The sequence below is a fragment of the Hetaerina americana genome, unplaced genomic scaffold, assembly GCF_022747635.1.
Source record: "Hetaerina americana unplaced genomic scaffold, ioHetAmer1.1.p SCAF_12, whole genome shotgun sequence".
Taxonomy (NCBI): Eukaryota; Metazoa; Arthropoda; class Insecta; order Odonata; family Calopterygidae; genus Hetaerina; species Hetaerina americana.
The window spans coordinates 2,300,496-2,323,538 of record NW_027286292.1 but is presented as its reverse complement, the minus strand read 5'-3'; the positions used below and the strand labels follow the sequence as shown (position 1 = coordinate 2,323,538).

The 23,043-nt window shown below is 43.2% G+C and overlaps 1 protein-coding gene across 1 annotated transcript in view; it reads left to right on the top strand.

Moving 5' to 3' along the window:
- LOC139685651 (dual specificity tyrosine-phosphorylation-regulated kinase 2-like) overlaps positions 1–21,321 on the top strand; it is a 44,497-nt gene extending 23,176 nt beyond the window's left edge. Inside the window, exon 2 of the mRNA XM_071582608.1 lies at positions 18,326–21,321. Within this exon, the coding sequence (XP_071438709.1) occupies positions 18,326–19,018 (693 nt within the window). The 3' untranslated portion in view covers positions 19,019–21,321. The remainder of the gene's footprint in view (positions 1–18,325) is intronic.
- The last annotated feature ends 1,722 nt before the right edge of the window (positions 21,322–23,043 follow it).

The following is a 23,043-nucleotide window of genomic DNA, read 5'->3' as shown; positions in this document are numbered from 1 at the left end:
ATGTATACCTGAATAATAACCAAGTTCGTCGGTTTTGCTTTGATCTCTACTGGTAACAATCTATCCGCTACCTGTTCTATGTAGACTACGCATCTTCCTACCTCTTCATTTAATACTATAGCAACCCCTCGTTGGCTCTCGTCCCCACCGCCTTATATTATTCTACACTGTTCACTCCAGTAATCCCCGCTATCCTTCCATCTCACCTCGCATGGACCTAAAATATCTATATTTCCCCTTTCCATCTCTCGCTTAACATTCTCCAGTTTCCCTGTCCTCATCCTTGTCCTAACATTCCACGTTCCTATTTTAACTGATGTGGTCTTCTTCTGCTGCGTCTTCTGTCCTGCTCCTGCCGGGTTTCTCCTGCAAGGTTTTCGTGGGATGACGACCGCGGTAGCCTTGCCTCCCCGACACACGCACGACACACGACCGATTGGGCCGAGCCCCGTAGTTGCCAGGACTCAAAATCTCTGTATTGTCCATCATTTAAATCTTGGGAATGATAATTGAGGTGGTTTTCCGTTGCCTTCCTGAATAGTGTTTTTATCGTGACACCATCACTTACTGGCCGCCACACTGGGGTTAGACGCCATTGTAGCCGCCTCACTGAGGAACAGACGCTGCGTGGACTACCTTTCGTCTGGCTCCTAACCTTCGACCTATCTGGATGGGTGACCCTACCAGGAGCAATTATTATTACTCCCGCCAGCACAGCTCTAGGGAACGCCCAAGCCCTTCCACCACGTCAAGGTTGTAGTCCGGGGAGGTGTATATATATATACATCTATATATATATACATATATATACATATATATATATACATATATATATATATATATATATATATATATATATATATATATATATATATATATATATATATATATATATATATATATATATATAGATGATTTCGTCGACGTAACGCGGAAGTGCCGAATAATAAATTGGACAGCAACAAGCAATATAGAAACACATAAAATATATTTGTGTTTCTACATTGTGTTTTTGCTGTCCAATTTATATATATATGTGTATATTCAGTATATATTTAAATATGTACATATATATATATATATATATATATATATGTATATACATACATGTGTATATATGTATATACATACATAACCATAAACACAGTAATCAACCCGAAGGTCGGTTTGTTTGGTGATGGTAGAGTTCACCCTGTATTAAGCCCGATGGCGTGTGAAATGCACACATCAGGGTAGGGGGGGCAGTCCCTGTCCTTGTGCCGGTTATGGTTTCCCAGGAAGATCTGGTACCCGAAAAATCACATGGTTGGGTGGAGCTGCAGGTGCCCAGAATCCCTGGAATCCGCATGGTGAACGCATTCGTTGTCATGTATAAAGATATAAGGGATGGGAACACGCAGAAAGCATTCCTGTGTTCGTTTATATATATGTTTCTAATCCTTTTCCTTATATATGTGTCCATGTGAATAGTGTGTAATTATTTGGTTATCTACCGGTAGGTTTTGTGTGGGCCCAACTGACAAACAATTATTTTGTTATGCCTTGAAAAACACAACTCAACATCCTACTCTACTACAAGTACCTTTTCATATATGTGTACTTCCTTTCTCCCTTCATTCCGTCTAACATAAAACACCGTAATCGACCCTAAGGTCGGTTTGGTTGGTGATGTTAGAGTTCACCCAGTACTAAGCTTGGCAGCGTGTGAAATTCACTCATCAGGGTATTCATGCCCTTTCCACGTATGCCTAACAATCTCCTCTATGACAGTGTTTAACATGCCACTGTCGATCAATATGCTTTTCATCAATTTGTCAGGCCTTCGTATGATTGCTACCAGTAAACCCATCTCATCGCCCACCACTTCCTCATTTGTTTTCCTTTTTGGCCACTCCGCATTCTCCATCTACCACGCTCACATTTCAAAAGCCTCCAATCTACGTCTATTATCCTGATTCTGTGACCATTTTTCCGCGCCATACATAACTACGCTCCATATCAAAGTTTTCTCTTGTCTTTTCTGAACACTTTTACTCAGCGTCCCGCCCGTCATTTCTTGCCTCCTCTTGGAAGCTTCTTTGCCTAACGCAGTTCTTCTCCTTACGTCGAGACTACTTTGACCATTTTGGTTCAAAACACTCCCGAGATTTGTAAACTGTTTCACCTGCTCTAGTTTTTATCCTCCTATTTTAAGGTTTAACTTTGCCTTTATCCTTCTGGAAAATCGCATTACATTTGTGTTATGTATATTGAATCTCATCCTGCATCTATCGCACTGAATTTTCAATTCACTCAGCAACGCCTGCAACCTCTTGACTAACCAACACACTAGAGCTGGATCATCATCAAACCTAACTGATTTTACCAATTCCCCACCGACTTTCATACTTTTCTCATAATGGATAATGGATAACCCTGCCTTACAATGCAACAATTTCAGAATCTAAAATTCTTTCGCCTTGAACACTCTGATATTGTTGCATATAAATTCATATTAGCGGATGACTCCATTAGACGTTACTGTTGCGGCATCTCCCACAGAGTCTTGGAACCCTGCCTTACTCCACTTCATAACACTGCCCATCCGTTCCCCACTCGCACCTGAGGAGTCCGAGATATGTACAGGTTGCGGATTAGCCTCCTGTCCGTCCAATCTATTCTTTTTTTCTGCAATAGGTTCATCTTAATTCACTGTATCAAACTCCTTTTTTAAATCTACGAAATAGGCAAATACGTCCTGGGTGCATTGTATATTTCTCTCTATTAGCGATACCACTGCAATAGCAGCATGCATGCCTCAGTTATTTACCCTGCACTCGATCCTTTGGTTGCTTATTTTGAGAATCACAATTTTTTTGCATGTTTGATGAAACTTATTGCTCTGTTGTGCTCACATGATGTAACCGTTACCTTTTGTTACAATACGTCGGAACTAACACTGATCCCGCCAAATCTTCCTGTCCAATTCCTATCTCGTAAATATTACCAATTAGTCCATAAAAACTCTTCCTCTCACCTTTCTATAAACCTTTAAGTAGCTCCGCAGGAATGTTTTCTGCCCCACTGCCTCATTAGATTTCATCTCTGTTAAAGCCCTTTCTATCGCATCGTCAAGTATGCCCGGCCCAAAACTGTCTCCATCTTAGTCGTATTTTCTCTCTTTATCTAAACTTGCTTGAACTAAGTTCTTTACTATGCACTTCTACAGGTATGTATTCCTTTCATCTCTCTAGGATCTTTCCTGGTTCAACTACGAGGGTCATCCGGAAAGTAGTACCCGTTCGTGAAATAAAGACACAAAAGTAAATATTAACAAACATAAAAAATTTTATTTGAAAGAGGATACTTTAAACTACTTCTCAACATAATCTCCAAGCAAATTAAGGCATTTGTCATAACGTATGACAAGTTTCTGTATTCCTGCTGCATAGTCCTTCGCCGCCAGCTCATTGAGATACGCGAGGGACCCATCTTGCACAAAGTTTTGCATAATGCAGATGTTGTTTAACAATTTCATGAACAATTGTTCGAGAAACATTGGGAAAATGCTCACAGATGTCATCAATTGTGACGCGCCGATCGTTCCTCACGAATTCGTCAACTGAGCTCACCAGTTGGTCTGTAATGACAGACGGTCTCCCCGAACGCTCATCGTCGTGTATGTTCCCCCTCCCCATGTTGAAGTTGCGACACCACCGCCGAACAGACGACTCGTCCATTACATTGTCTCCATACACCTCCTTTAATTGGCGATGAATATCACATGGGCGAACGTTTCTTGCATTGAGGAATTTAATCACTGCCCTCACTTCACAACTGGCGGCGTTCTCAATTTTTTTAAACATTGTAAACAATCACAGAAACAACACAGGCAATGCTAGCGTCACGCAACTTGGCTCAGAGAAGGCAGACAAACCACTGAAGCTATCTGACCTCGTCCAGCGGCTACTCGCGTCGTCAGCACTTCATGCGGCACGAACGGGTACTACTTTCCGGATGACCCTCGTAGTATTTTCCCCGAAGTATATAGAAATTATTAACTCAGGTTTTCCCTTCTTACGTCCCGATAGTGTTTTAACCTTCTCGTCTAGCGCACCAATTTCATCCTGTCCCTTTTAACTCTCCACATCCTACTTTTGCGGTATATAGTATGTTACCCGTCTCAGTTTATTATTTCACTCTTTGTACTTCCTTCTGCCTAACTTGGTGTTCAGATTCTTCCATTTACTTCTCTCGTCTATCTTTCTAATCTTCTCATCCGTAATCCATAGTTTCCTTGCCCTTTTCCCGTTAACGGTGCCTGTATGTAGTTTCTTTTGCGGCTTTCGATATCCCCTTTTTGGTAAGTTTCCATGTTTCCTCGATGGTACTCAGTTCCTTTCCCTCATTTAAGATTTTCTCTACAATTTCCTGATACTCGTTCCTTGTCAATCCATTTAATGCTTCACAATCCATTCCCTAACCCACCTCCCGTGCCCTATATGTTTTTGAAACGGACTCTAAACTTCATAACAACTAAATTGTGATCAGAGTCCGCATCCGCTCCCGGAAAACAACGCGAATTGATCACACTTCCTAATTCTGTGTCCAGCCATAATATAATCTAACGGATACCTTTCTGAATCTCCTCGCATCTTCCATTTATATATGCTTACGTCTTTTGTGGAGCCTAAACCAAGCGTTGGTGATGACTAGCCCCTGGTTCCTGCAAAACTCAATTGCGTTCTCCCCGCGGTCATTCTTCGAGCTTAAACCGTAGTCCCTCACCTCATCACCATCTCTTCCTTCGCCAGCCGTCGTATTTCAATCTCCCAATACTATCAAATGTTTTCCTAAAGGAACACACACGATTATGTAACTGATCGTATATCCTATCGACCTCTGCCGCCCCATTATTGCTTGGTAGCATGTTTGCCTGAACAAGGACCAAGTTCGTCGGTTCTGCTTTTATCTCTATCAGGAATATTCTATCCTTTACTTTTTCCATGTTAACAACGCTTCCTCCTACCTTTTTATTCAATATAACGGCACACCTCGTTGCCTCTTGTCCCCTCCGCTTTACAACTATCACTCCAGTAATCCCCGCTCTCCTTCCATCTCTCCTCGCATAGACCGAAAATATATCGATTACCTCTTCCCGTCCCTCGCTTCATATAAACTAATTTACCTGTCCTCAAAATTGTCCTAACATTCCAAGATCCTAATCTAACTAATTTGGTCATCTTCTGCATATGCCGTTTTGCTGTTGTCGGGTTTGCTTTGCAATGGTTTTGTGGGACGACGACCGGGGGAGCCTTGCCTCTCCCGCTGCCAGGCACAACATACGGCCGATTGGACCCAGTCCCGTACTTGCCAAGACTCATATTCTCTATACTGTTCATCATTATATTCATGGGAATAATAAATGAGGCGGTCAAGTATTGTTTACATGCATCCACGATGAAATAACTAATTTATTAAAGCACTCTCCTTTCTTTATCTAATCTTTTTATCTGTAAGCACGGCGCTGGGGTGTGTCCATATGACACCCGTAGTTTTCCCAATGGCGCGAGACCCCATCTGGTTGCCTCCAAATAATGTCACGCATCGTCTACATATATTAAGGGGTCTATGAAGTCGGCGGGATGTTTTGTAACAGTTGACCTTCCAAATTCTGACGTTTCGGCGTGAACTTCTCTCGGGGGCCACGCATAATAAATAAACCCTTTTGAGGACGCGGATCTCGACGGCATTTCGTGCAGGGCTCTTAACCTCGAGGAAGTTCACGGATTGGAGTGACCATTGCGGCCTCAAGAGCGCCACTCTTGGCTGAGAGCGAAAGCACGCCCTCCGCTCAACGCGTTCGCCCCATTTCTATTTCGAGAAGATCTCGGGCGGCCTTGCAGCTGGCAACCCTGTCGAGTGCTGCTCTCCTCCCTCCGGTCGAGGGCATCGCCCTCCCCTCCCCGGATCGCCACTTCCCCCCCGCCTCTTCCGCCTCGCGATGGAAACCCTCGCCAACCCGTATCTGTCGTCTTCCCCCCTTCGTTCTCCCGCCGCATCCTCTATATCTCCTTCCGTTCTGCCCCTGTACCCTCGCCTCAATTACCCCCCTTACCCCCTCCTCTCCTCCCACAGTCTATCCTCCCGCACAAACCGGGGGTTAAAGACTAAGTTAACTGCGAGTCGCGATTTTATTCCTTCACGTTAAACTCCATGCATCATCAACTTGTCGCTTCACCAACTAGGGGCCATAATATTCTTGAAATGGTAGCCAAGAACTGTACCTATAGACACTATTAAAGAAAGTATTGACCACAGAGTAGTACATTCTAAGCTTGCCATCAATGGGGCCCGAAATAAAAAGCCGAAAAGAAAATTATATTCCTTTTAAGAAGGGGACTGTAATGGCTCAAAATGCGTTTTCCAGTGTCAATTTGTTAATTTTTAGGATTACATATGGTAAACACCGAAAAATTGAGAATATGCGGAATCTTTTCCATGGCATAACGCGCTCAGCAGTCAACAAGTTCATTCTCGTTGAATTTGTAAAAGGTAACACGAAATCCAGTTGGTACAACATGGATGTTAGAAAATCATTACGAAGTCTAAGCTTATTATACGCTAATTAATTGGGATGATATCTCTAGCGACAAAAGGAAGGTAATAAGATATGTAGATCGAATTTCAAGAAGTAATTTCAGAAGGCCTTCAGCAAATTCATAAGGAAAAGAATAAGAGAAAATTTGAAAGAGAATCCGAAAGCATTTCGGTCGTGCGTCAGAGAAGTTCAGGGAAATAAGTGTACAGTTAAATCGCTCAAAAACGATGAAGGCGAAAGAGTAACCAGCAGTTGTTAGTTGCTCGTAGAACAGAATTGCTTTAGTTGCTAATAGATGATGTTAGCTCTAAAGCAGTAGGTCTATCTTTAGGTGTTCCCATGGGGTGTTTTATCGGACCCCAGTACTCCTTCACATTAACGGCATTAACTCTCGAGTCACTAGTAAGATACGTTTCTTTGCCGACGATGCAGTAGTTTACAGAGATACGAGTATTCGTAACCCTGAAGATAAAGCAGTTTTAGCAGATGACTTAAATGCTATTAATCGCTGGTGCGGCAATTAGAAGTAAACTTAAAAAAGTGCGTAGTGATGCCTTTTTGGGGAAAGAGCAATTTCCTCCCGAACGCTTACTGCATCGGGAGCACCGAAACAATATGTGTAGACTCGATTAAATATTTAGGCGTCATCCTCACTCACGACTTCTCCTTGGTGGAACATTTACGGGCGATATGTGGACAAGCTAGCAAACAAAATAGGGCAAATTAGATTAGTACCTGGTGAATGTGATGAAAAGGTCAAAGAGAAATGTTAGCTGTCGCAGGTTTTTTGTCGAATTTAGAATATGCTGCTAATATTGGGATCCTCGCGAAGTTGGATTGATTGCCGTATTGGGTCGCGTGCAGTGGAGAGGAGCTAGATTTGTAAAACGTTGTTATGATAAACTTAGCAGCGTGTCCAAAATATCAGAACAGCTAGGTTGGGAATCACTCACGGAGCGAAGTTTAAGTCACAGATTAAATCTCTTGCATAACTTGGAAGGAGGTCCCTTAAGCAATGATGTTGAAAATGTGTTATAAGCCCCATCGTACGACGTTTACGGTGGGAGAAATCGTGTCGATAAAGTTAGAGAAATTAAGTGTAGAACAGATGGATTTAAGATATCATTTTTCCCTCGACCGAAAAGTGATTGGTAGAACGTTGTCCGATCGCGCTGTGAGCGAAAAGTATCTCGAGTCATAATGAGTCTGGTGCGTAATCACCCCATGCTACACCATAGCCGTGTCTAGCAGGGTCTAAAAAACGTTAACCCCGCCTCTTATCTCAGCCCCCTTCATTCTCACCTTGGACTCCAGCCCGCCTCCGCCGATCCGCAACTGGGAGCATCGGGTCCCCCCACCCCGTACCGGCGGCCACACTTTCACGGAGGAGACGAGACCAAGCTTGTCGTGGGGGGTGATGCGCGTCGTAGTGCAAGGAACCCCTCCGTCCCGTGCGCACGCCTCCCGCGCGCTGCTGGTTCTTGTTTCGGACGAGTTCTCTCGAGGTCATCAACTCTTTTCCTACCCGCGAGCCAAATATATGTATTTATTCAGAAAATTGTCCACAGGCAGCAGGGTTGCCAGTTTGTATTGGCACGTGTGACGAATAGAAAATAAGGGAGTTATACGTACGGATGTCAACAGGGAATACAGATTGACCAAATATCGGCGGCACCGGAAGAACATGAGGGTTTTTTTAGTCATTATTTTTGTAGCCGGCCGAGGTGGTGCATTCGAGTAACTGCATCATGGGCGCACCGAGTTAACGCTAATATCCAGGTTCCCTGCTTTCAAGCCATGAGGGTGTCTTGGTTGTCCGTGGCGAATGGCGATTCTCTCGGAAGAAATAGGCAGACGCCTCTGTCATGGACCCCGCTACGTTTCGTTCGTAATGGCCGAAGAGATTTTTACACCGTGCTCCCGACTGCGAGGAGACGATCTGGGCATGTCCCAAGTATTGACCCAATGTATTCCTCACTCTCTTGTTATGAGATAGGTTTTTAGGTGTTTGCGGAACTTACATTTCTTACACACCCTCCCATAGCGTAATCCGTAAGGCGTTTCTCATGCAAGCAAATCCGAATACTTTATCGTACTTGAATTCCGTAGTAAGGCGATCGATTGACCTTTGGACGAAACCGCAGCTCAATAACACTGGCATACTATGCAATCAGTTGAATTAGCAATTCGTGAGATCCGGCGATCCATACGCAAGCGATTGGAATTGATATCGAAGGAGTATTTTTTTATCCGTGCAATGGAAACAGTCTTCGATGCATACATATTGCCATTCAATCCATAGCTAATCGGTTCCACACGACTCAAATTGGGATGGTTACGAGATAATGTTCATCAATGATATTCAAAAAGGTTAAGCAATAATGGGAGAGTATTACACATCATTACTTGACAAGCTGATGCCCCATATTGCAAAAACCAACCGCATTTGAAGAGGAAGAAAGTGCCTTTCTCTCAGGACGACGCACCTGCTCACACTTGGGTGCCCGTCAATGCTAAAAATTCTCGAATTTCACTTCAAATTGGTTGACCAATCACCATATTCACCAGATCTTGCCCCCAATAGCTTTTTCCTGTTTCGTAACCTTAAGGATTTGCTTGGAGGTCACAGATAACCATCCGACGGACATTATTGTCTCAGGCGTAATTTTATGGAATGTACACAGCATATTTAAAATGAAAAGAGCTGCTTCGTAAATCCACACTAACTTCATTAAAATGCGACCTAGGTTTCGACGTTGGACGTGGGATCATCTGGGGCATGGCGTCCGAAGTCGAAGCCTAACTCGTATTTTAATAAAGTCGTGTGAATTTACGAAGTTACTTTTCCATTTAAAATATTGATGAATTTATGTGCATAAATTTTACCTTTTAAAAACTTTTAAACCCATCCTGCTGTCTAGATAAACAATCGTATGGGTAGCAATGATATATTCTACAATTAAACAGGATGTCGATATTTAAGGAATTGGTCTGTATTGCTGTGGTCCTCTCTCTCTCCACATCTGTAGCGTGGCCGTATCTCTACGCATGTGGCCATATGTGAGTTAGCTTCCAGTCGCGAGGTATCGAACTTTTAAAAACCATTTTAAAATGTTATGCGATGTGCTTCGCATTTTCCTTCAGAGTTCGCTAGGCAAATGCTAGGGCAATGTTGAGGATGGGAAAATTAGATAATGTAAAGCGAGAGATGCAATGAGGAAATTTAGGTCTATGCGAGGTCATATAGAAGGTTAGCGGGGATTACTCGAGTGATAGTTATAGAATACTATACAGCGGCGGGGACGAGAGCCAGCGAGGGGTTGCCATAATATTGAATAAAGAGGTAGGAAGAAGCGTGGTAAACATAGGACAAGCAACGGATAGAATATTACTAGTAGGGATAAAAGTAAAACCGACGAAGATGCAATGCGAGGTTATGGAAAGTTTACAGAAGAAGGGTGAAATTAGTGCGCTATGGAGCAAGGTTTGATCACTATCGGGAAGTAATAAGGGAAGATCTGTGCTGACAGTTAGAGATAAGTTGGGCAAGATAATTGTTGACACAGAAGTGATCCAAGAGAGTGTAAGGAATATGTAGAAGAACGGTGTGGACTATATAGACTGATTCTTTGCATCTATAAGAAGCGAATCTGTTAAGAAGACTTTGTGAGATCATTGTTAGTTTCTTTTCCGAAAAAGGTTAAGGCTACATCATGTGAGGGCTACAGAACAAAGTATGATTTCCCATGCAGCTAAAGTGGTTCTCAGGATCATCAACAATAGGAGAGAGTAGGGCAAATGATTACTTAGGGGATGGTCAGTTTGGGTTTAGGATGGGGAGAGGTACGTGTGATGCCATTGCAGTAATGAGATCACCAATCGAGAGGAATGTAGAATACAATCAGGCATATTTCCTGTTTCGTAGATTTTGAAATTGATTGAGTGAACTGGGAAAAACTCTCGAGTATTTTGCAGAAAATAGGAATAGATTGGAAGGACAGGAAGCAAATCCGCAACCTGTACCTGTCTCAGGTTGAGTGGGGAACGGAGAGTCCGGATGGGCAGTGTTAGAAAGAGGAGCAAGGCAAGGCTGTCCATTGTCACCGATGCTGTTCAACGTGTATGTGCAGTAAATGGTTAAAGAGGCATGGGAAGAACTGGAGCTAGGAATGAAAGTCAGGGAAATTAGTAAAATCAGTTATGTATGCTGATGGCCAAGCTTTAGTTTGTCAGTCAGCGAAGGAGTAGCAAGCATTGCTGAGTGAATTGGAAACTCAGGACGATAGATAGGGGATGAGAATCAATATTGATAAAACAAAGACTTCGGGGTTTTACAAAAAGAAAAAGGAAAAGTTAAACTTTAAAATAGGAGGATAAAAACTAGAGCATGTGAAACAGTTTACAAATCTCGGGAGTGTTTTGAACCAAAATGGTCAAAGTAGTCTCGACGTAAGGAGAAGAACTGCGTTAGGCAAAGAAGCTTCCAAGAGGAGGCGAGAAATGACGGGCGGGACGCTGAGTAAAAATGTTCAGAAAAGACTAGTGGAAATTTGATATGGAGTGTAGTTATGTACGGCGCGGAAGCATGGTCACTGAAGCAGCAGGGTAGACGTAGATTGGAGGCTTCTGAAATGTGGGTGTAGATAAGGATAGAGAAGGTGAAATGGACCGAAAGGAAAATAAACGAGGCAGTGCTATGTATGGTGGGCGAGGAGAGGGGATTGTTGGGAGAAAGCCTAAGCAGGCAGGAAGAATTAATGAAAAGCATTTTGATCGGCAATGGGATGTTGAAGACCGTAATAGAGGGTCGAGTGTTATGCAAACGAGGACAGGGTAGGAATAGGATATAGATGTTGGAGGGGATGAAGGGAGGAAGGAAGTACACCGAGATGAAGATGGACCTTTTGTAGAGTAGTATGTTGAGTTGTTTTTTGTTAAGAGATATTTCTTGGTAGTTTTGTCCATCCAATGCCTACCTTAACCGGTAGATGACCGAATGAAACAACACGAGTGAATTTTTAAAGAAATGTTTCCTCTAGTCTTTTTAAGTTTTTCGCTATCATATCGGCCTCTTGTTTTTTATGTTGTGGGATATAAAGAGTGATTTTAACCCATGAAAGGGCTTACGAAAGAAATGCTTCAACAACTGATTTTTAAATTAAGGAGAGGATGTTGAGCGTATTGGGCATATTGCCCTGTTCACAGCCAGAGGAATGTGTAGCAGGAGGTTATAGGTCACCAGCAAGTAGAGTAATTGTCATTTCTATGTCGTAAAGTTTCCTAATTGTGCAGTCTTTTATTGTGTGGGGCAAAATAATGCGTTAAAGCGAGCGACCTTGCAATAAATTCCCTCTGATATCCTGGCCGTGATCTCGTCTACCATTGATTGCATTGCGCCCCTTGGGTTTTCTCCGTCCTATCAGCTTGGTACTGGAGTGCTTGTAAAAGTTTGTCTCTCTTGTAAAAGTTCGTCCTCTTCGAACTTCCAGTGTCTCCCAACCGTGACCATCAAATAAAGAGGTGGCCCTCAGTAAATTCTCAACGATTCCCTACGAAGTTAGGTATGGCGAAACGAGCGTACATGAAAGAACCAAGCTAAGAATCGGCAGAAGTGGGAAATAAATTTTATGCGATATTGTATTACAGTTCCAATTGGCTCCCGAATACGGTTTACTTATAAAAGTCCCTCGTGCTCCGTAACGGTTACGAGGGCGTTAATCCTCCTTTATAATAATAGTCCCATTGAATCCCCGACAGAGGCGACACCGGGCTCCTGTCCAACCCTCCTCCCCTCCCCATCGCTCACCTGGGCTGGTGTCGTAGAATAAGGAACGCAGGCGATTCAGTCGGATTTCACGAACGTGCGGTGCTAACGCTTTGTAATGAAGATATCCCTGGTAAAGTGTTCTTTCCAATCGTTCCTTAAGTAGATAGCGACATTTGTTTCTCTCACACACTTGCAGGGTCTGCGGCGGAAACGACCGCGGATTTGCTGATAAGAAATATCGGAAGAAAATTTCGTTCATTACGGCCTTGCTGGCGTAGGTTTTACTCTAGAATTAATAGAAGGGATGGAGAAAATGGTAGCTCATATTAGTCAAGGATACTTTTGAAATAGGACCAAAACCTTTTCTAATAGTTAAATTGAAAGCGTTTTGAGCTTAATGAAAGACTCTAAATTAAGAAGAGTTTATATATATATATATATATATATATATATATATATATATATATATATATATATATATATATATATACTTACTCTACATCTCGCGATTCCGGAAATGAATCCATTTTTGAAATAGGAGGAGAGGTCGCTAGTTGAATTCCCATCCGAGCGATAGGAGAGGTGTAAACCGGAGGGGATTTGAATCTTATCTCCGTAGACGAGGACAACTATAGTTTCATAGGAGGAGGTAAGGACAAGGAGTCATGCGAGTCACTGCTTCGTGTTTATACATCACAATCGTTAAACCAGTTATTATTAACACATACCAGAGGGAAAAATATACTTGATCTATTAAAAACAAATTTATCAGAAGAAGTCCTAATTACAGTGAAACTTGAAGGGCTACGGACCTCAGAAAAGAGCAAGTTAAATTCAATATGTTTACTGAGAAAAATTAGAATCACATAAGAGAAATATACTTGATTGACCGGGCCAATTACGACGTGTAAAGGCGTGAGCTGCTAAAAATTATTTCAGGAGAGTAGTAGCAACAGAGACGGTTTGAGTATGTGGAGTGCTTTCCTTAAAGTCACGCGGTCTGCATTGGAAAAATACATGCCTAGGAAATAGGAATGGCACCGGACGGAACCTAGTTGGTACAATGCTGAAGTATTAAAAGCCCTTAGAGCACATAGGAGGCTGGCATTTAAAAATTAGGAGAGCACGCCAGGTCAAGACTAGGAAGATACAAAATGAAATATTTCAAAACAATGAAACGGCTCAAGCGCTATCAAGGAAAGCATGTCGCCGACTTTAAAAATAGAAGATTTGCTCAAAGTATATCGGGAGACACGATATCATCAGAAAGACCTCCTTATTTGGAAGTAAAATTCGACAAAACTTCACATAATCGCCACAGTTCCCAAAGACAGGAAAGTAGCCAGTGCCACGACCACGTTGAAGATAGGCAATAGAGAAGATCCTAGTAATTGCCAACCTGTCTCGAATCTCAGAGTTTACTGATAAAACTCAGCATGGTTTCTGTATGGGTAGATCTTGCGTATCCAACTAGTACTTAATCTTTCATAATATTTTCGGCTATTGTTCCTTTAATAAATTGATAACAATATTACTCGGTTTTCCAGTAAACTTCGTCCGTTTGGTGACGATGCAGTGATCTAGAGGGGTTAATCCAGTCAGGAGAATCATTACCAAATGACGTAATATACGATCCAAAAGTGGTGCGAGACTTGGGAGCTAGAATTAACTAAAAGGAAATGTTTCGATGAATTTTTGGAGGGAGAGTATTTCATGCCCTATCTCAGGCGTTACTTGGTGGAAGTCTTTCATATTGAGGGAAGACTGACTTGGCTGATTCCTGATAATGATGCCTTACAACGAAACCATAGTCGTGCAAAAAAAATGCTAGTGGAATCTGCGGAGTTAGTCTTCCCTCATTTACGCCTGGGAGAGTATTTCACCCGGAAACATTTACAGCATATAGGAAGCCAATATGACAAACGTAGTTATGTATTGATAGGGTAATAGAGCGAATTTAATTCACCGTATATAGTCCCGACCTGATGATCTGAGGTGTGTGGGATCCTCACGAGGTAGGCATAATATTGGGACTAGGTCGAGTCCAACGTAGAGCAGCTACGTTTGTCAATAGTTGTTATGAACATGATAGCAGTGTAACAGTAATTGCAGAACGAATAGATTTAAAATGCCGTTTTTCCTTCGCAGCATTAAGGATAAAAATGCATATGATCGCAGAGGTGAAGGTTTTCATTCATTAATCTGAAATGTATGACATGTTCCCTTATGATTTGAATATTGTCTTGTTACCAAATATTTCAGCATGTAAGGAACTTCTTGCGTGGTGGCTAATTTTGTTCGATTGTATGATCGAACCAATATCTCTGTTGATGTAGATGTAATGAGTTTGCTTGTATGGCTGGTGACCTAACACTCACTCTTTCGGCGGCTTGCGGGGTATTATGCAGATGTAGCCCATTTTTATCTTTGCAACACCCTGCCTAATCCTTTAATAAATTTTTAACACAGCTTCGTTAACAATATAATGGCCAATTTCTACGGTAGGGGCCTACTATGTCATAAACAGTACGGGTTTAGGAAATACAGGTCGTACGAAAAGCAACCCGGCCTTTTTTTTGTGATATCCTCTAATCGAGGAGCTGGAATTCAAAGGTGGATGTTGTATTTTTATATGCCTGAAACGTCTCCGTAAAGGTCTCTCGAGATGAAGAGCAAAAACTAAGAAATTGTGATATTAACGAGCACGTGAAACACTGGATAAAGTGCTTCCTATTTAACCGTGTTTTTTAGTTGATTCTTTAGAGGATGTTGGTTCAGGAATGCCTAAGGGGAGCACTTTTATGTGTTCATAAACGACGGAAGTTCCCTCGGCAACCGTAGATTATATAGAGACGACTCGCCGATTCGCGGAGAAATTAGGGCAACGGCGGATTGCGGGCCACTCTCTGGTCCTTTCGACCAGATATTAGTGAGCTTTAAGGAATGGAGGTTAGAGAACTGAGTGTCAGAAATAGAAAAGTTGCCAAGTTTTGGACTAAAAAAAGAAATATCTGAGAAATAAAAATATAAACGGGACCGAATTTAGGAATTCAGAATGGGTCAGGTATTATGACGTAGTGCCGACAAAAAGGCTTTTATGCGGTACTATTTCAGAAGAAAATGTAGGTCCTTCGTAAAGCGAGATGTAATTTGCGCCCCCAAGATGAAAACGTTATTTAAAATTGGAATATTTTCAGAGGATATAAATAAACCATTGGTACGGTTATTCGGCAAAGAGTGGTAGAGAGCAGACAAGACTCAAAGCCCTTTGGAAAGGCACGGACATCTTAGTGTTCTTGCGACGAATGATGGGGATTATTGTAACTCGAAATTATGTTGCTGGACTCGACAACGGTGCTGAAATACGAGAAAGAGACACCTTCACTGACAGATTCAAGTATCCCTTCCACCCTCGCACAATACGCTGTCATAACAAACGAAGCCAAGCACCCGACTTAATTTATCTCTCTATGTACTCATTACTGCATAAGGCTTTGTGGCTGTGGTGATCGGTTACCAACCATACAACACCCACTCCAATACTTCCACAAACACATAGCACGGAATGGAAATGGCAAGTGGATGGGGGCGACTAGACACCCCGCTCATGCAATATCCTCTAAACTCATTACGAAATTGCGTTTATTGTTGGTAAATACTCCATTCACTACACTAAGAAGGTAAATAAGGAAAGTAATCAAAAACGTTGGGTTAATATGCAACATAGGTAATTACTATCTGGTAGTATTTTTTGGTAGTTTTCCTCACGCAGAACGGAAAATTCGAAAATGCATAAGATCTACTAATTATTTTGACATGACACCCCACCACGCAGCTCAAGGGAGTCTGGTGGGGCGTGCTAGGATCACCACCATGGAGTGAGTTGAGGGAATGAATGTAAACTTCCATCTTTCAAACTACTTCTGTCAGTGCTTATCCATATTTAATTAGTGTTTTCCACTTGTGTTGTTATCGCGATTAGTGTGCTCAATTGGCCATTTCCCCGCTTAATATTTTGAGGTGTGGTACACTGTCCAATGTAGAAGGTAGGGCATAGTTGGTACTTCAGAAGGTAAACTATATCGCTGTAGGTGCACGAGGAGTAGGGAATTGGTGAGAGAGTTAAAAAGCGGGTGGGAGAGGGATGGAGGTCGGGTTTTTGATATCGGTGCACTGACATAATACTCTTCATTTATCGCTTGTCTTTTTGCCCGTAATTATTGCAGATGATTCCGCGTGCATCCCAGTAATAATTCGTGGCCATAACATTTTCGGCTGATTTCGCCCTCTTCGTCTTCTTCGGAGCCGGATCGCCCATAGAAATTCGCTGTTTCGACTGCTTCTTTCCTGAATCTGTATTGTAGTGGTGTATCCGTGTTTCCTCCACAGATATGTGTCGACGCAGAAACTCGTCTGGATTTCGACGAGAAAGCGCCTAACCAACCTCCGGATCGACCTCACGATTGCGTTTATTCTCCACTGAGAGCACATGCGGCCCCAATCTTGTCCAGATTTTCTCAAACCCAATTTTTTGGCAACGTTGAAAACACTGTTCTTTGTGATATATGCCTGTGACCTCAACTATTTTGCGCACTTTGATTCGTCGTGCACTCGAAACCATATTGTGGAATTAGTCCCAGAGGAATTCACTACCCCTGGGTGTCCTGAGCGATGTTCATTATTTGTGGATAAAAGGCCACTTTTAAACTCATTCATCCAATTGTAAGTAGTCGCAAAAGCAGGAGCAGGTGTGTCATGAACTTCAACCAGCTAAGCTTTGTTCTATCGGTGTTATACCTTTTAAATAGAAGTGTTAAATCACCGCATGAACCTCATTTTTTCTTTTTTTGTAAATAAGGGCAGGTTTGTTGCTTAAATTGAGTATGAAAATGAAACCACGTGATGGGGATAGCTGAAATTTTAAGTGTAGTCTAATGAGAGATGCGTATTCCTTAAAGCAAACCTTTTCTGTTGCTGTGAGCCATCTCTTGGATTTTCTAAAGTGTTATTGAGCGCCCCACTGTAAACTAATTTGATGACTGTGTCACAAACCGTATGACGAAGCCCACGTGTTGCTGTGGGTGGCTGCCCGCATGCCTCTTGGCCCTTCTTTAGTTATCCTTTCACACGTCTTCATCTATTTCACATGTATGCGTTTGTAAAGTCTCACGAACGTGAATGTATATATAAGAAAAAATCATTCGTTCCATTAAACGTTGACAGGAAGAATAAACGTAACTTTGACAGTAGGTTTTTTTAAATTTTCGGTGGTGCAATCTTCAGGGTGATGAATAGGAATATGTCTTCTTTTATTTATAGTCATAGCTAAATTTCTGCATAATTCTTTATTTATTAAATATATTATCTAACGCTATTTTCCTTCAAAAAAAGGCAAAATTACTTCCTATCCATTTCATAGATGGTTTCCAATCATCTAGCGTAAGAAAAATATGTTTTCAATATCCCTCCCATTATATCTCAATACTATTTTTCTTGGTCTAAGGTTGTGAGACAGCTTGACTTTCCTAAAGCACCCATTTTTGGTTATTTTCATATTTCACTGTCATTTAATTTTAATATTATAGTGAAATGTTGAACTAATGATGGATTATTCAAATAGAGCACAGAAAAATGTTTCTATGAACTTTCTATGAAAGGTTCCTATGAACTTGGAGAGTGCAATGTAAGATGGTGAAATTTAAAGTATAAATTGACATGTTTACCGCCCTCTTGTTGTGCAAACTTACCAAAATATATATAATGCCTGGAACCATTCATTTTAACGATTGACCCTGTTCCAAGCCGGAGAAATTCATGCCTTATAGACTCTGATCCAGGGCTAAAGGGGAAGAAACTGTCTAAATGGGCGAATATTTCTCATCGCGTTCTTTTATTCTTGTTGCGTGTTTCCTCAAATGTCATCCTACCCTCCCATGACCCTGTGTATGACCCAACTGACCGCACTTATTCTTCGACAGGTTATTGATTTCGGATCCAGCTGCTACGAAAACCAGAGAGTGTACACGTACATCCAGTCGAGGTTCTACAGAGCCCCCGAGGTGATCATGGGTGGCCACTACGGGATGCCCATCGACATGTGGAGCCTGGGCTGTATCCTCACGGAGCTGCTCACGGGCTTCCCTCTCTTCCCCGGCGAGGACGAGGGAGACCAGCTGGCGTGCATCATCGAACTCATCGGCATGCCTCCCGCCAAAGTGATGGAGTCTTGCAAGCGATCCAAGATCTTCATCAGCTCGAAGGGCTACCCGCGCTACTGCTCCGCATCGACGCGCGAAGACGGCAGCATCGTGCTGAGCGCCGGCCTGACACGCCGCGGTAAGACCCGCGGGGTGCCCGGCTCCAAGGACCTCCAGAACGCCCTCAAGAACTGCAGTGACCCTTTCTTCGTGGACTTCATCCGCCGATGCCTCGAGTGGGACCCGGAGAAGCGGCTCACGCCCGCGGCAGCCCTCAAGCACTCCTGGCTCCGGCGCCGCCTCCCCCGGACCCCGGCTGACTCCTCCGCCGCCCCCACTGCCTCCGCCGCCGTGGCCCCCGGCAGCAAGCGGGACGGAGGCGGGGGAGGTTCCACCCGCACGGCCTCGTCGTCGACCGCTTCCGCCTTCCAGGCCTCTTTGGGCGCGGGCCTGGGGAACAGTGGCGGGACGTAGGTGGCGGTCAAGACGGGCGGCCGGCTGCGGGTGTGGACGGGCGTGCGTCGCGCCCACCAAGTGACCAAGCTGCCTCACATCCCGAACCCCACGTAACGACGGCCGAGCGCGGCCCGTCGGGACCGACGCGTCGCGAGGGCTCGCGACAACTCACTCGCCAAAGGGGCCGCACTCACGAGGCGTCGTGAGTGTGGTCCCTTTGGTGGCTGCGCCGCGGGAACTCTTGTTGTGATCTTCGAATTCCGCGGCTTCGTACGTGCAATTAAGAGTGCTATTTCCTCTTTCTGTTCATGCAATTAAGAGTGCTATTTCCTCTTTTATGTTTAGCTTCCCGAATACACTTTGGAGTGTAAATACAGGGCGCCAGCATATATTTAGCAGGCAAATGTAGTCTGCGCTGCCAAATATGGACGAATAAGTAAAAAATTATGAAAAAATGAAATTAAGTAATGAACAAAAAATCAAGCATTCAAGCGAGTGCTTGACCGATGCAAATTAGAAACAATTTTAAATATTAAGAAAAGATTTTAAGGAAAAAAATGAAAAATAATCAAGGCTTAAGTTTATAGGTTATGATGTGCATCAGAGTGGGATTTTCTAGCCATTTTATTATTTTTCATTTTTATGCATTCGTTTTAATTGTCTCAGCCTGAAGTTCCGTCCATGGGGACGAGTATCGGGCGTATGAACCCCTCATTTTCATTATTAGTTTCCCTAGGTTTAGACTTGAAATCTCGCTCGCTAAAAGCCCCACACCCTTCTCCTTCACCTTCTCTTGCATTGGAAAGGTACACCGTTCATTACACTCTTTCGTCAACATTCCTCTGCGCTCCGTTCATTTTCACCGTCCTGAAGTGGGCGTCCGCCTCACTGGAGCAGTGACCTCGTGTGGATCCAGCGGCTCCAGCCAGCGAGGGTGGCCTGGCCAGGTGTGGCGTGGTGTCGTGCCATTGTTCGCGATCATGTCTTTGGTCTGGTCTCGTGTGATGAATACTCCTTTGTAACTGCAGGTTTAGTCCCCTCTAGGATCTTGCCAATTGAGCACCTCCCGCCAATGTAATTTTTTTATTGTCTGTGAATGCTAGCGTAACAATATCTCCTCCTGTCAAAAGAGTTATTGAAAAGGGTGATGCAGCTTCCGCGTTGGACCCATGAACTCATACAAAAGACGTTTTACTGGAAAAAAATAGGTGTAAGATAAAAAAAAGTGCACCCGTATCACTCAGTGCACAAAACCTGAAGTCATGAAAATCAAAGCTTCTCGTTTCTAATAGTCAAGGTAGTTTTGGATGGCATGTGTGTTACAGGGCGTGGTTTGGTGCATTCTGATGTGATGCTGAGTCTCCAAGTGTCTGGCTTGCTGTGTAGTGGGCGTCGCCGTGGGAAGCGAAGCGCTCTCGAGGCCGGCGCCATGAGTGGGCGACGCCAAGACAGTAATTTAACAGCATTGGATTTAATGTTTTTATAAACCGTGATATTTTAGTGTATGTGTACGTGACAGGTATGGATAAATGATCTTGGTCATGGATTATTGAATTTTTTGTCACTTGATCAGGTTTTATTTTGACATCCGCCTTGATTTAGGCGGGGGCTACTAAAAAAAGAAACAATTGTGATTTTAAAAAGTTTTAAGATAATTGTCGTGCAGCGTCATTTTTGTCTTTGAAATTTCCGAGGTTTGCCTAATAAATACATTTGTAATGTTATTGTACAATAGGGGTGCTATCAATCAATGTGAAGCTTGATTTTTTATTGAATATCCGAACTAAAATTCAGTGTTGGTCAGTTTCTAAGAGCCATGTGAAATTTACTGAGCGACCCATGGTAAATATTCTGTGTTTCTATTTTATGTATTGAGTCATATTAGACGAACACAAAGATGAGCTGAATGATTGGATATGTAAACGACCAGTTTTAACTATGGAACTGCACCAGCAAATATAAATGATTCATGGCATTAATTTTTTAGGTTGATCTAATCGTGAGTGTCTATTGTTTTTTTCTGTCAGGAACTATTTTAATGTTTTGAAGAGGGAGGGTGAGGAATATTTTCACAGGAACAACACGAAGAGTGAATGCGGCCACTGTGAAAATATTCTGAGTTATTCAGTGAAATCTGTAAGGCATTTTCTAATGTCTGTATTTATGTTACTTGGGATATAGCTTAAAACTTAACAGTCAGACGAGCACTGTTTTCTTGCTCTTGTCACTTGCGAATGCGTCGTATATAGTAGTAACATTACTGTGAGACGTGTCGACATGCATGAATAAATTAAACGTGCAATTGCACGCCGAAAGGAAAATTTTTATTTCATGTTTTTTCTCTAACTTTCTCTCTCTCCTATCCCCGCCCGATGAACAGCAAGATGAAACAACAATATCGCCGTCGAGGAAAATGACTCAGTTTCTTCTCGGTGGTCCTTATGGAGGTTTCCCACCGCTTTCTTTCTCATTGTGTGCCAATTTGTTTAGCTTCCAATGAGTAGTTTCAAGGTTACGTCGTCACCTATTTAATTGTAGACGGGAATTCCGGTCTTCCATTGGAATCCCCCTAGGTATGAGACGTGACACCGTAATATGGGGTATAGGCCACCTAAGTATGAAATAGGACAATTGTCGATAACATAGAATAACACCGGTGTAACAGTATCGATATATCTTGATCGTAGCATTTCCAGGTGCGCGACCACTGCAGCGTATGCCTCCACGTGCACGGTTTCCCCCGTCACCTCGTTCGGGTCTCGACCTATTGGGAGGTCGTGACCCGAAGGACGTCGGCAGGCAGGGGAGGGATTCCACCCACCTCCTCCTTCTGCGCCCTTTGCACGTCTCCATCGCTGTTGCAGTCCACTGAGAGGGAGGTCGATGGAGGGAGGGCAGGGGGTCCGTTGCACCCCCGCGTGAGTCCCAGCTCTGCGGTCGTTACGAAGTCGGTGCAAGATCCCTAGCATTTGTGAGTGTGATGACAGTTGTCCGAATGCAGGCGGATGCTTCGCCCGAGGCGAGATGTTGTCTTTGATTTGGCCTCGTCTGGCGAGTCCCATTTTACCACCACCGTCCATGATCCGCGCTCTCCTCGCTCCTCCAGTACCGTAACGATGCATCCGGCGGCCCGTCCTCACTAATTTGTTGAAGTTCACCAGCACCACAGCCCGTGAAACGGGATGCATTCCTTTCGTTTCACGATCCCGAGAGCACCACCGTAACGAACTCCACCCTTGGCCCTGCCGTTGATCAGGACCTACCCATGAGCAGAAAAAAGAGCATTTACCTATGTTTCTCACAGATCGAAATGTTCTTACTGACTTTTGGAAGGGTTGATGTATCTTAAGGTAGAAGGAGCTGTACGCAGTCACACTTCTGACTGCTCAGATGTGTGGGCCATCACCTTGAAATTTATTCTACTCGGGTGGTAGGCTGCTAGCAGTGTAATTGTTATCGTCATTGCCATTGCCATTCATTTTCTGACTCGGTGTCGTTTAATTCATTAAGCTTCAAGAACTATGAAGTGAGGATCATAATAAGATTTTGAAACCGGATCACCTCCATTTCCGGCCGATTGCTGTTACCAATGAAGTCGCCGAGGTGTCGCTTGAAAAGTGATTCCCTTTACTTCTTACTGCTTCCGAGATCAATGCCGGACTAAGCGAATGATTTTTACACTGTGACATTGTTTGCCTTTCGATCGTCATATGCGGAAGACAGCGATATTCTCGTGATGTTCCCTGATTTTATTTATCGTAAATTTCACCGATGCATAATTGTCGAGACCCGATGCATGTTCATGTAACGGATAATTCTTGGGGAAGTGCGTGCATGGTGAAACTCGGGATAAGGAGCTTTGGGGATTTTCAGTGCATTTCGAACTTCAAGTTACTAAAAACGGATCTAAATTCAGCGCAATGGTTTTTGTATTTTAACTTCTTACCAAGGCTTCAGGACGCATAATTCCAATTGAACACTTGTTAATCACCGTTCCACAGACACAGTCGCGTTTTGCAAATGTGCATTCACACATACCAGGA